Source organism: Malaya genurostris, chromosome 2 (genome assembly GCF_030247185.1).
Source record: "Malaya genurostris strain Urasoe2022 chromosome 2, Malgen_1.1, whole genome shotgun sequence".
NCBI lineage: Eukaryota > Metazoa > Arthropoda > Insecta > Diptera > Culicidae > Malaya > Malaya genurostris.
This window is the reverse complement of record NC_080571.1, coordinates 296910317-296925457: the sequence shown is the minus strand read 5'-3', so window position 1 is coordinate 296925457 and position 15141 is coordinate 296910317. Positions and strand designations below refer to the sequence as shown.

Sequence of the window (15141 nt, the reverse complement as noted above, 5' to 3'; positions counted from 1 at the left end):
GTAACGGGCTCTGCTCTATGTAAATCAACCAATATTGACAGGTACGCTGAATTTAAACGTAGCAACACTTCTCTTTGGTCTTGAGAATGAGACTGATGGTCTAAGATTTGTCTTCAAAGTTCAAATGTGGAAAAAATTGTAAGTAAAATCCATGCTCTGTTTTCTAGCAACTGATCAAATGCACCGTGTCACAGGTCGATCGTTACGATGACTAGAATTGAATGAATTTGAATTCAAATTGCTATCGCATACACCTTTTTCACCAGATTTAGCTCGCAGTGACTGCTTTCTGTCCTTAGAATGAAAAAAGAGGCTCGCTGGTAGGACATTTGTATCGAATGATAAGCTGAGACTGAAACGTTTCTTGAGGCCAAGGAGAAATCGAGTTGAAAAGCCGTTGGGAGTAATTTCGGAACATTGAATTTTGTAACTGGGAAGAGCGTAGGGAATGCAACACCGGATCAGTAGTCAAAACTGTAAATGTTGGAGCTTCAAGCTACAATAGTATATATTTCAAATAAACAATTCAAGCTAGTACAATTTTAATTACTTACGATTTTAGTGAACGTATTCCAAAAGAATGTAAGAATCTTATCGAGTTTTAACTATTTTTATCGATAGCTATAAGTGTTTCATATTAGTTATAAGTTCAATATTTTAGTTATAACAAATTACTCACGGTATAATATTCTTTATATATTTTTATACACTAAATTCGATAGTTTTAAGTAGGATAATTTAATTGAGAAAATAGCAAAATACACCTTTTTATATAAAGCACATTGTGATGCAGAAAACGACGTTATAGAAATGACTTGCTGTCTTCCTTTGTCTTTGACAATCATTCTTGTATGACTCCATCGCGCGTCGATGACAATTTAGTCGATCGATCAGCAGCGCCGCTGCAGCGAGGGGTGTTGTCGGCACATACCCCCTCCCGTAAACCTAGTTGAAGTCCTGGGTCATCTGGAAGCTTCGTAGGTTTACCACCCTTATCGACGTTCAACACCGCCAACTTAATCACAGACCGACGTATGGTACCATTCGCTGTACGCACCAGTGCTTGGCGTACTCTTCCGTCACGACCAACAACCGTTTCTATGACACGTCCTCGAATCCACTGATTGCGTTTAGCTCCGTTCACGACCAGTACCAGATCATCTTTCTCGAGCTCCTTGGTTTCTTCAAACCATTTGCTCCGACGTGTTATGACCGGCAGATATTCTTTTATCCATCTCTTCCAAAATTCACTAACGATATGCTGTGCCATGTTCCAGCTATTGCGAAGTGTAGCGTGTTCTGATACGGTAGCTGGCTCGATCTTGTTACCCGTTGAGCTGCCCAAGAGGAAGTGGTTTGGCGTCAATGATTCTTGGTCCGCGTGCTCCAACGGTATATACGTTAACGGTCGTGAATTGACTAGCGCTTCCGCTTCGTAGATTATAGTCTCTAATGTTTCATCGCTGGGTTTACGAGGATGGTCTAGTGATGAACCTATTGCTGTCTTTACAGATCTGACGAGCCGCTCCCACGCTCCGCCCATGTGTGGGGTCGCGGGCGGGATAAACTTCCATTTGGTGTGGGAGTTGGTGAAGGTAGTTGCAAGTGTTTCGTTTCTACGCGTGATTTCCTCCTGAAGCTGTCGGTTTGCTCCTTGAAAACAGGTGGCGTTATCCGAGTAAATGACCGCCGGTGAACCGCGTCGAGATACGAATCTCCGAACAGCCATAACACATGAATCTGTTGATAAGCTATGCACTACCTCCATATGGACCGCTCGAATGGAAAGACATGTAAAAAGTGCAATCCATCTTTTAGCCTGACTGCGCCCGACTTTGGCAAATACCGGCCCAAAGTAGTCTAATCCGACGTACGTGAAAGGGCGTACGAATGGCGTTAGCCTCTCTTCTGGAAGCAACCCCATTACCGGCGGTTGAGGAGTAGCATTGAAGACTCGACACCAAGCGCAGTTTTTGTGGATCTTTCGTATCAACGATCTTAATCTTGCCACCTCATAGCGTTGTCGTATCTCATTACATACTGTTTCGTGGTTTGCATGACGAAATTTATGGTGATACCATTCCAGGATAAGAATCGTCACGGGATGTTCTTTTGGAAGAATTACCGGATATCTAGCTTCGAAGGGTAAGAAATATGCTGCCCCAATACGACCTCGCATACGTAATATTCCGCAGCCGTCCATGTATGGCCAGGTTTTGTAGATACTACTGGATTTGGAAACGGGTGGATGTTTGACTTCTGCAGGACCCATCGTTTTTTGCAGTATCGAAACCTCTTGTGGAAAGCATTCCGCCTGAGCCAGTTTCCATAGAAGAACTTCTGCGCGTGCCAGCTCATCTTGAGTGAGCAATTCACGTCGAAACTGTTGCCCGATATTCTTGCGGCGGGCATTATCGATGAAACGGATGACGTATGAGATTGTACGATGAAGTCTTGTCCATTTACTGAATCGAGAATATTCAACAAGCGGAGCAATTTGACTGTGCAGATGAACTATTCGAACTTCTTCGTGAGCTGTTGCTATAACGGGTTGTTCTGGCCATGAAACTTCAGCTAATCGCAGAAACGGTGGTCCTTTCAACCACGTACAATCAGGACTGAGATTAGGGTCTCGTTTCCATTTCGTCGCATAATCCGCGACATTGTGCTTAGACGGTACCCATCTCCATTCGTGTTGATCACTCAAAGTTAAGATTTCACCAACTCGAACCGATACAAACTTTGTAAACCTCCGATGATCTGAACGGATCCATCCCAATACTGTTGTCGAGTCGCTCCAAAAGACACGTTGTGATACCGGAAGTGTATGGTATTCAATAATTGCTGTAGCGAATCGTACTCCGAGAACCGCTGCTTTCAATTCAAGTCTTGGAGTTGATAAAGTTTTTACTGGTGCGACTTTACTTTTGGCTCCTACTAATATTACTCGGATGTCATTGATATACTCGAGTCGGAAATACACCGCGCATGAATAGGCGATGTCACTAGCATCAACAAAGGCCTGTACTTGGACAGCATTATCGTTAGCCGGGAATGAAGAGAAATAGCACCTAGGGATTTTTAGTTCATGCAGCCTCGGGAATAGTGCAACCCATCTGCGCCACTTTTGGTAGAGTTCATTATTGATTCGCTCATCCCAACTAATGCCAGAAGTCCAGGTAGCCTGGATAATTACTTTGCCGTGGATAAGGAAGTGTGAAATAAGTCCGAGGGGGTCGAAGAGACTCATCACGACCTTAAGAATTTCTCGCTTTGTCGGAACGTACATCTCGTCGACAATTCGACTGATATCGGCCCGTAGATTAAACGAATAGGAAAAGTTATCGTCTGCAGGGTCCCAAGACATTCCGAGCACGGATTCGGACGATCCGTTTCTCTCCAGCATCAAACTCTTAGGCTTATCTGGACAGCTATCTCCTATTTCTCGCAGAAGCTCCTCAGAATTAGAGCGAAAACGACGCATCTCAAAACCGCCCATCGCGTGTATATTTTTAACATCTTTCACAACGTCGATAGCTTCCTTGACCGTTGTAAAGCTGTCGAGATAGTCGTCCACATAATGGTTTTCCACAATCGCTGTCACGGCACGTGGAAAAGCTTCTGCACACTCTAACGCGTTGAGATTTTTTATGTATTGTGCAGAAGCGGGCGAGCAAGTGGCACCAAATGTGGCGACGTCCATAACGTACACCTCGATTGACTCCGATGGACTGTTTCGCCACAGAAAACACTGTGCCATACGATCTTCTTCACGAATCGAGAGCTGGTGAAACATCTCTTTGATGTCACCGCACACTGCCACAGGAAATTGACGAAAGCGACTAAGAACTGCTGGTAAAGGTGCCAATAAGTCGGGTCCCTTCAGGAGCTTAGAGTTAAAAGAAACTCCGTCGACGGTTGCAGCAGCATCCCAAACAAGCCTTATTTTGTTTGGTTTCTTGGGGTGCACGACCACGCCAAGTGGTAAAAACCATGTGCGTTTACGATCGAAATGTTTTAGCTCCGCTTCGGTTGCCTTGTGTGCGTAACCCTTCAGCAAATATTCTTTTAATAGCTCGCGAACTCGTTCTCGCAATGGTGGATCCTTTGCGAGTTTCCTCTCCAAAGATTGTAGTCGCTTGACTGCCATCGGGTGACTATCCGGAAAGCTCGGACAGTCCTCACGCCATAGTAGTCCGGTTTCGAATCCGCGATCCGTTCTGCGCGTAGTTTGTTTCATGATTTCAATGGCTCGGATTTCGTCGTCCGACTTTAAAATCTCACCTGTACTCCCGAGTATTCCCGCATCTTCGAGAGTGAAGTAGTCTCGCAATTGATTATCTAACTGACGGTCTGCATCGTCAGCAGTGGCTACGTGAAAGTGTAGAACCGGTCCATGTTTCGATGAACTTGGAATACAGCCGTAAATACTCCACCCCAATCGACATTTTGCTGCTATTGGATCCATCGGTCCGCCTTCGCGTGCTTTTAATGGAACAGTGAGGCGAAGATTATCCAACCCGATTAGTAGTTTAGGCTGGGTTAGATCATAATCATTCAATGGAAGACCGCGCAAATGAGGGTAGATACTACAAAGCTTACCATACTTCAATCTTTGAGTAGGTAAAAGCAAAGAACTAACCGTTCTGACTTCACACAATTTGTAGCGGGTCGGACTACCTTCTCCAGATATGTCCAATTGTATTCGTTGAGACTGTCGTTCCTCACGAGAAACTTTCCCTGTCCACCGTAGCGTCAACGGTTCAATCGGACCAGACACGCCCAAACGATTGACCACAGTCTCTTCTATAAGTGTGGTAGAAGATCCTTCATCTACAAAAGCAAAAACCGTTTCTTTTCGCGACCCTGCATGAAGTACTACCGGAAGTACTCGGAACATAGGAACAAGACATTTTCCTTGAGTAGGGTGACCGACGGAGATATTAATGGAAGACGAAGTGGAATCGGAATGCAGTAATGTATGGTGTTTTTGCCTGCAAGATTTGATTCCACAGCCTTGCCAAGACTTGCATGGCCATTTTCCGTGGTTATTCAGGCATGTACGACACAGTTTTTTATTGTTAACCTCTTTCCACCGATCGTCGATATTTAGTGATTTAAATTTATAACAATCAGCAACACTATGTCCTTCACGTTCACATGTTGCGCAGACCTTACCTTGGTTTTTTAGATTCGGAGACGAATTAGAAACAGTAGATGTAGAAGTAGTTCCAGAAGAATGAATATGAACACCCTTTTCCTTGTGTCCCCGATGATCGCTTTTGTGATTCCTACTTGTACTGGGCAGCTCGAAGGATACTTGACTGGCCGCATACACTAGTGTTGACATGAAATCCCCAAACGATTCTAGTGTTGCCTGCGGTCGCTTGCTTTTGTATACAGCCCACTCCATTTTCAGTGTACCAGGAAGTTTATCTGCTAACTCCTGCATCAGTACCGGGTTGGACAAATGCACGATTTCATTTGCTGATTTCAAATGGTCGACGAGGTTTTGTACTGTTAATCCAAATTCAATTACGGTCTCAAGTCGATCGTGCCTTGGTGCGGGAGCGCGATGGACTTTCTCGATTAGTGCGCGTATCAGTAACTCTGGTCGGCCATATAGTGTGCGAAGAGTACTGATGACTTGCGGGACGCTGGAGGGAAGTAGAAGTCGACTCCGCACTGCTTCGAGAGCATGCCCCTTCAAACTCCGCTGTAGGCGCATTAGATTTTCAGCGTCGGTGTAGCCGCAAGCAGCGGTAGACTGTTCAAAGCTACAGATGAAAATCGGCCAGTCTTCGGGGTTCCCCGAGAATTGGGGCAACTCTTTTCCCATTACTTGCCTGGCTGCCATTTGATTCGCACCGAGTGCCATATGCATAACTGGTTCTGAGCGGTGAATACTCGGTTGACCAGTGCGACGTGCTGTATAGTCCGAAGTAGCTTCCCCTTCATAGACCTGCTGCGGTGTATGTGCAATCCGTTGTTGCTTGTTCTTGTTTTGAAACTGCCGCAAATCTGATCCTGACCTACGGAAATCTTGTGATTGGTTTTCGCCGGGTAACGGTAAACCAGATTCGTATAGCGACTCAGCTTCTCCGGGTGGTTCGGGAGAACATTGTTGTAGCCACATATCCACTTGCTGATTAGAATCTTGTATAGATTCGTCTCTACTATCGCATTTACTCATCTGTCGAACAATGGTGCTTTTCTTTTCTAGAGACTCCTTTCGAATCATCTCCTGACGCTTCTGAAATTCTTTTTCGTCGAGTAATTTTCGCTCACGCAGCTTTGCTTCCTCCTCTAATAATGCTTTTTTCTCCTGCAAGCGGCGTTCTTTTTCAGCTATCTCTTTCTTCCTAATTGCTTCTTCCGCCTTAAGTTCCTGCTCTCTTAATAACTGTTCTTCCTCCACAAGCTTCATCTCAGCCTCCAAGCGAGCTGCGTGGGTACTTGATGTAGTACTTTGTGCACCCTTTGAATTTCGTGATGCCAATTCGGTGACCTTGTTGACGTGTCTCAAACTTGATCTAGTTGTGGTCGATCGAAGAGATCTTACGTCTGACCGTGGTGGTTTTAATTTGTGATCACATGACGATTCACGACAATTACGCTTCGATGTGCACTCTTTGCAGACATAGGATCGATTTTTCACCGATTCGTCTACGCCTGCACAGAGGAAATGTTCCCACATTTTGCACTGGTCACATGCTACCCATTTCTCATCGTCGGTATCTGGCCTTGTACAGGATTTACAGCTGTATCCCGGAGCTGTTCGATGTTCTTCCATCTCGAACCTCGTTAAAATCCTTGAAGATTTTTATTAACGTGAGGTTATGTCACCAAATCTTGAGAGCAAACAATGTTTTACCGTTGATGTAAGCTTCAAGCTACAATAGTATATATTTCAAATAAACAATTCAAGCTAGTACAATTTTAATTACTTACGATTTTAGTGAACGTATTCCAAAAGAATGTAAGAATCTTATCGAGTTTTAACTATTTTTATCGATAGCTATAAGTGTTTCATATTAGTTATAAGTTCAATATTTTAGTTATAACAAATTACTCACGGTATAATATTCTTTATATATTTTTATACACTAAATTCGATAGTTTTAAGTAGGATAATTTAATTGAGAAAATAGCAAAATACACCTTTTTATATAAAGCACATTGTGATGCAGAAAACGACGTTATAGAAATGACTTGCTGTCTTCCTTTGTCTTTGACAATCATTCTTGTATGACTCCATCGCGCGTCGATGACAATTTAGTCGATCGATCAGCAGCGCCGCTGCAGCGAGGGGTGTTGTCGGCACAAACATTAAGTCCGTGAATTTCTTTAACTCTGCATATTTTGAGTTTTTGTCATAAACTGTTGAGTTCGTTTTTAATCTTAAAACGAATATTTTCTAATGACTTCATTGGAATCGAAATTCAAAAAACCGTATCAGTAACGCTTCGTTATTCATTGACTCCCGAGGGGACCATTTCTCATCTTTCTACGACCTTTGAAGTAGAGATTAGATTAGATTTGAGCGTCTGGAAAGTTCCTAAAATTTTCATCCAATTCAGAGAGGAAAATCTAATTTGAATTTACAACGGAAATTACCATAGACTTTATCCATCAAACCGGGGACCAACTTTGATACTGGCTGTAATCGGTTCGTTTAGGAACTACCGACGAGTTCGGTTCAATGCCCGGTGGCTGTGGTTGAAAGAGAAAAAAAAAACGCGCCACTCGCCAATAAAGCAGACACTGCCGGAGGAACAGTGATCCTGCTGTCAGGCACCACTACACGCCAAGTATTCAGCTTATGTTGCCGTAAGGCTTCATGTATCATTTCTCACACACAGAACATACAATTCATTCTCGTTGGATGCTGAAAACCTCGGTACATTACCGAAAACATGCAACACCACCATGCTGGGAAAATCGATTAAGCCCTGCCGTTAGGATTTTTACTGCTACGACATTGCGACGGCGGTCGTTTATTTAGTTCGGGTGAATCAAAACGGTATACCGCTGAGAAGTTACATTTTGCTACCCAACTGGCCTGGTCGTAGCAGTGGTAATTACTTAGATTTTCATTTCATGGGAAGTGTGGCCTTGGGTAGAGGAAATAATGAAAAATTGAATGTAAATGATGTTGATTTTGACTAATGATATTCGTTTTTGAAAGTGCGATAGAGTTTCGCAATACTAATCGAGACACGAACTAACGGGGAATTCAAAGCTCATGTTGCAGGACATGCTTGGTGTCAGTACAATTCCTTCTCAAATCAGATTTGGCAATGGTTTTCTCAAATCAGATTTGGCAATGGTTTCACCTTGACCCTTCCGGTAAGCAACGAAAATTGATATTTGTTAATTATAGATCATTATGAGAGCAGATCGACAGCAAGCAGCAAGATGTAGGTCGGAAGATACCACAGAACATGTATGAGAATGCCAGAAGTTGTTTTTAGTTGTTAAACGAATCCTACCACTTCGAGCTTCGAGTTATAAATACGTACAACATGTTCAGTGTGGGCGAATGTGGCTGCAATCGATGCCACGGTATTCCACCGGCGGCTGGCAGACCTCAGTAGAGTATGTACTTATGGTGTAAGAAAATACGAATGTGCAGTGGCTTATGAATTACGGTTTTGTTTGTTTGAGATTTTGGTACTGACTGCAAATAGCTACAGTATTACGCAATATCCACGAAAATTGCAACCCGCGCAGGAACAGTATTTTTACCAATCAGAGTAGTATTATTATTAGTACATAACAGTTTCATTACATGATGTTCACTCACAACTCTGCCCTTTATTATGGTGTTATTTTTGTAAATTATTCTGAATCATAAGCTAGATGATAGAATATTTGTTATTCATGTTTTTTATTATGATCATACGATTAACGCAAAATTGGAAAGTTCAACGAATGAGTATTGCTAATTCAATACCTTCGTTTGTCGATTTGGGACGAGACACAACACATCCACAAAGGGCATTAGTTACATACCAGAACCAGGAGGAAACATTGCAGTGTAAAAAAAAATCTACTCAAGTAGAACGGCTGTTTTACACAGCCTACCCATTGTAGAAGTGATTTGCAAACCAATAGCAAATTTCATTACTAAAACCAAACTTCTGGTTAAAATAAACATTATATAGTTTGAAATAAGCTTTTTTTAATATAATTAAAGTAGTCAATAATCCACCTACAAGTGATTAAAAATAATATATTTTGCATACAATAGTAGATAGAGAATTTATGTCGTTAAAAAAAATATAGATCATGTGCAAATAAGAAAGCATGCCGAAGACATGAACACTTTAAAATGCATTGGTGTCGAAATATGATGCATTGTTTATTGGGGACCCCCAAAATAAAGTTTTCCCATCATAACATTTTTCAATGAATTTTTTGAACTTCCGAATTATATTTAAAAATATAATTTTTAAATATCATTATACATGTTTTTGTCAAAGGTTTCATCAAAGTAGTCGTTAATCTACGTACACCTTAAGGGGCAATTTACAATCTTATAAAAATGACCATTGTTGCAAAACGCAAACGTAGTTTTCGTCGCAGTCGTTGAGCGAAAATTCAAAAGATAAATATCATTTTGTTTGGAACATTTTTTTAAACAAACTGATATTTTAATGAAATACATACAAACCAGGGGTGGAAATTAGCAATTTTTTTAATTCACAGTAAATAAAAATATTCAGCATTATCTTTTCATATTACATATTTATTGTAGATTTTATAATAAATTTTGAAACAAATTTTTGATAAGATAAATTTTGGTTTTACTTAGAATTCAAAAATGTCTTCATCGTTATCAGTATTACTGTCTGATTCGGAATCAACATTTCAACAGAGATAGGCTCGTTTTAATGCTACTCTGTGTTCATTAAACAAGTTTGAAGTTCAAATGCCTGTCACTCCGGTGATATAATGGTATAAGTGATGTAAACGTCAAAGCTGAATATCAATTTTATCGGATATGGATTATCCGATATAAATAATTTTGGGCTCGTTGGGTGAGTTTATTTCGTCGGTCTCATCGAAATTCCATGCGTTGTGATGTATTTGAAATTTATTCAGCAATACCGTCGTAGTGGAGTAATATCATCAATAAATCAGCTAATACATGCTGCGATGAATAATAATTATAATAATCCGAAAAATATGTCCAATCTTTATGCGTGCCATGCAGCTGACTAATATTACCCTATTTAGCTTGAATATCGTACACAGAAGTAACAGGAGTGCAGGATTTTGCTACACCAATTCAAACGCACCATTTAAACTTTGAATCTAAGTTCGTGAAAATCGATCGATACCAGTTCCATTTTGAAGGTATAGATCACTATAATTTCATTTTTTTACATCTTGATTCAAATGAGCGACAACAACCAAAAAGTTCTCTGCGGTCTAATACACATAACATATTCAAGTTAACATGAATAGACATGAATGAAACATTAATTTTTAAAGCTTTTTTCAAAAAAAAACCCTGTGTCTGATACTGTTTGAAACATAGCAGATTTCAAAAAGTAATTGAGCGTTATATGAATAGCTAATAAGTGCAACTTATCGTTGAAACCCTTCAAGTTTTTTCATATCGTTTATATATACCCCGCTTTAACCTAATTTTGGTCGTTCGTCGTATCGGCCCCTTTAAGTAGTTTTGAATACGAAAACCGAATTTAGTAGTTTGAATACGAAAACCGAATTTATTTTCGCAAAAACAAAGAAGGCTTCACTTGATCTCGATTACTGTGAATTTCACACAGCGAAAAGTGCACAAATCAAATCAAACAGTTCTAGATTTGCACTATACAGAGGATATTTACCTTCGATTTGCGAGCAAGAAATCCTAATAGTTCTTAAGAAAACGTTCAGAACGGCTGATTTTGTGTGATGCTCTCCATCGTTGTCACTTTTCGTTGTTTTTTCACAGTGCAAACAACTGGCAGCTGTGACGTAATCGCTCTTGTCGGAAGCGAAATTAGCTTTGCAAACGACCCAAAATACATCTGCTCGCAGTGGCGATAGAATCCAAACTGATCCAATTTTTGTTAAGAGGTTTCTTTTTACGTGATGTCGTTTGTAGCATTTTCACTTATGGGCGGTCCTAACAGCAAAAAAAGCAGGATATAGAATTTTAATTTCGGTTATTTCATTTCGGATTTGCATTTCATTGAAAAAAACTATCAGGATGCTGTAGGGATTCATTCCTGCCTTTCAGAAGGACCAAATTGTGGAACTCACTACGATATTAAACACTGTTCGGAACATTTTTTCTCGAACGTATTTGTTGTACAGCAGCAGATATTTTGTTCTCTTCCTCAGAACGCGTTCTGATTGGCTGGTGTTGACATGAGTCAAATGAGACAGGTTTTTCAATAGTGTACTATTGAAATACTCCAATGCTTTTGCTACAAACGTTTAAGTTGAAAAATAAATCTTTTCACAGATTCCTGAGCTATGAGCTTTCAAGATACGAGAAAGGAAAACGCGCCTTATGAATTATCCTCTTTGATACTCGTTTATACTAAACATTTCAGAAAAGTTTACTTCTGAATTATTTGAGATTATGTCACACAATTGAAAATTTTATCATAAAATTGTGATCATATTTCCGATGGCATGTAGCAAAAATTATGTTGATTTGTTAGATACAACAACAAATATTCACGATCAAAAACTTATCACTCTCTCAGAGGGTAAATTTTGAAAAGGCACCCCATAGTAAAGTAAGTCGTATTCACGACAAAATACCTCAGCTGATCGAACGATTTTCTTGGATGAAGACATTGTTTGGGTGTGGGTACGAGTGAAGCGTTCCTGGTTGAGAAACAGTACCGGTTTCGTTCAGCGCTCTGTCAAACACTGTCTCAAAGCGAGGATTCGATTTCTGAGGAGCGATTGTTCACGCAGAGTTTGGTCTACCAACGTAACCGATGATTCATCCGAAAACTTCCTGGTGTTTAGGCCTTAAGATCTACCAGTGTAACAAAGTGCATTAACGAACTTATCGTTCTCGATCTGCTGAATGCTCGACGACTGGGAACCCACCTGGAACAGCTATAAATAGACAAGTAAGAAATGTGTTACTCTAAAAGTATGAACCACAAACAAAATTAGCCGTATTAGCCGTTGTAGTCCTTGCTGTGACACAGTGTATACCCTGAGGACAATACTCCAAGTAGTTCTTGGATTTTGGAACATTTCTTGAGCATTTCCATAGTCTCAAAACATACTCAGAAGGTCCTCAGGCGAGAAAGCATAGGACGTAGTAGGATTCTTCATGTTATTTGCAATAAAATCAAATGAAATTGGAAGAACCTTTTTTTAATAACGCGATATTTTATTTAATTTACGCACCCCCGGATATCTAAATATCCGCGGCTACATCAAGGAGAAGAGTAACTGTGGGCAAAATTATAACTCTTCAAAATCATATCATGTTTAAACAGAGTTAAAGTTAGCATCAATCGATAGTTTTAGTAGCTGGGTTCAAAATAAAAATGAAACGAGAAAGTTCAACATGCTATTTTGGTTCAATTTATTTTCTAATTTAATGAAAAACGACACGATTTAATGATAACTTCTTAGAATTCTTGGTCTCAATTTTTCAAGAACGGCTTCATCCAAGAAAGAATTTACTATAAGTGTAACAACCTTTCACAAAGTTGTAATGATAACACGGAAAGAAATCCGTTACGGCTGTCATGATTAGAAAATCATGAAACCAATCATTTCAACTTCTCATGAAACCATAAGCAAAAAGTCCTCTCCCATGAAAATTAATCATGGTACGAAAGTGTGTTACTTGAGGAATGTATTTCTTTTAAAGCTTGTAACTCCAATTTTCTATCCGGATATCACTTTGAACCCTCTGCCTCAAGTGATATGATGGATTGTTTAATATATTAATGGTAAGACAAAAAGCAGACATTGAATAGCATGAGCAACTGAAAATTTTCACTTGATCCTGAGGCATATTCATTTTATAATTGTGTTGGTTTACCCACCGGCTGACAGAGAATTGACAACATAAAGATAATGAACCGAAAATTGACATCATATTCTTACATATTCGATGTGACTGTTCTTGTTGAAATTATATTCCGAGATATAACGTAAACCGAAAAATAATTTCGACTGTAAATTAGGAGCACCATCTAATGAAAATTAGATATTTTTGTTCAACCAGTGTGATTATTTGTTTCATAGATATAAGACCACAAGCTGTATTGATTCACCTAAATATTTCAAATAAGACGATTTTGCAAACCATGTTTTGAAAACGAAAAAGAAAAAATTGATCCGCGGTATTTGCAAGACTTCAACATAGAGTATTTTTAAGAGGTTTGATTCACACGTGTATTTTCATGCAGTTCGTTTATGTTTTCCAAATTCTGAAACAAAAAATCAAATATGGAGCAATGAACGCAAGTAAACACGTTATTTTAGGTGTCGTGGTTGTTCAAAAACATATTTAAATTGTTGATGCTTCAGATTAAAAGAAATTCGTTGTGCTTTTCACTGTTTTGCTATTCAAATGTAGATTATTTGAGACATTAGTTGAAATCGTATAAACAATACGCCACACACTTTCACACCATTCCATTTAATTCATATTTAAAATCTTCATATTTTAAAACATAGCGCCTGAATTTATGTTGCAAAGATTACCATCGTAGCAGAAACACGCCTGAAGTTATACCCAACAACGTCAAATGCGTTACGGTAAATTTCAACGAAATCAGTCCAAATGGATCATGATCCGAAAACTTTTAATCATGGTGCATTATCATAAAATGAAAATATACTATTTTCCTCAAATCATTACTCGTTTTGTTCATTTCTTGAATCGGAATTTTGCCCGTGAAGTTATTCAGTATATTAGGAAAATTATTGAGTTCTCAAGATAAGTTACAAGTCAGTTATTCCGTGCGAGTATTAGATCCACCCGTTGGAGCCTTTTCCAGAAACTATCCGTGCGTGGTGGGAACGAATGTTCATCATCGGTCGAAGTTGACTCATTTGCATCTGCTCACGTAGCGATAGCATCAAGTCGACACCGATCTCCGAACAGAGAGTCGGTAACAGATTCAAGGGTGACATATAGGATGCAAACTTGAGAGAAGTGTCTTATCATTTGACGACCTAAAATAATTTAATAAGTTTCAGAAGCTATAAAAATGTTAACGACATGTTAATAGTGGTTGTATAAAATGTAAATGTTATCTCATATGTGAGCCCATGTAGCAGTATTCTTTTTATGACCATGCAGCATCCTCCAGCTTCGTGTTGGAAGATATATTTACAGTCAGGTTTTATTGTTCAGAAAAGCATACCGACAGGATTTCCATACACCGTAATGTACGCATCAGGTGGTTTGTGCTTTTCCTAAGCACAACTAAGAGTGAGTGTTTCAATAAACCACTTTACAAATAGAAATTGAATTTTGCATCTCTAGCAATTCAGTTTAGTCGTATATTCTGATTCGCATTCCAAGACTTGGATGCGGAAACAGGAACGGGACACAGGAAACATAAATTTCACAAAATCTTTCTCGGAAGGAAATGACAACCAAATTTACTATCCTTGCTAGGTGAATTTATTGCAAATTTGCTCACCAGCTGTTTGCGAACGGTGAAGTACGAGTCGTCTTTTCGTTACCTGTAGTGACAGAATATTTATTGCAATTTGATCTGAGGCTTCGTTTTAAGTTGCAAGCGAAGAAAAAACCTTTTCACAAATTGGCACTGTATTCTGGTAGCTTCCAGTCGAATACCTCGATGAATTTATGCCCTCATGAATTTCTGGCATATACTAAAAAAATAGTTGAAAATTAATATCAAATTTAAAGACTTTTGAAAATGTCTTTCGGCAAGCTCAATCACGCGTGATCGAAAGCAAACGAAATATTACTTTCCGGGAAGCTTTGCGATAATAAATGGTTCCCCTTTTTCCAATGGGATACAATAAAACTTAAAATGGCACAACACCGAGCATTTTTCATCGGGTCTGAATCCAACCGAGCGCAATTGAAAATCCACATCTCTGTTTTCGGCATTTTTTCTTCATCACTCTTTGAATGCTTTTCATTGTATTGTTCGGTGC

General features: G+C 39.5%; 2 protein-coding genes across 2 annotated transcripts in view; one reads left to right on the top strand and one right to left on the bottom strand.

Annotated features, from left to right (window-relative positions):
- LOC131430662 (uncharacterized) overlaps positions 1–15141 on the top strand; it is a 301476-nt gene that overhangs the window by 250586 nt on the left and 35749 nt on the right. The window lies entirely within an intron of this gene.
- LOC131429280 (uncharacterized) lies at positions 842–6793 on the bottom strand. The gene has a single exon (XM_058593331.1). The coding sequence runs from the start codon at positions 6791–6793 to the stop codon at positions 842–844; it is 5952 nt and encodes a 1983-aa protein (XP_058449314.1).

What these genes read in the sequence shown, in the direction of transcription:
- LOC131429280 (XM_058593331.1), bottom strand. Translation starts at nt 6,793, where the DNA reads ATGGAAGAACATCGAACAGCTCCGGGATACAGCTGTAAATCCTGTACA.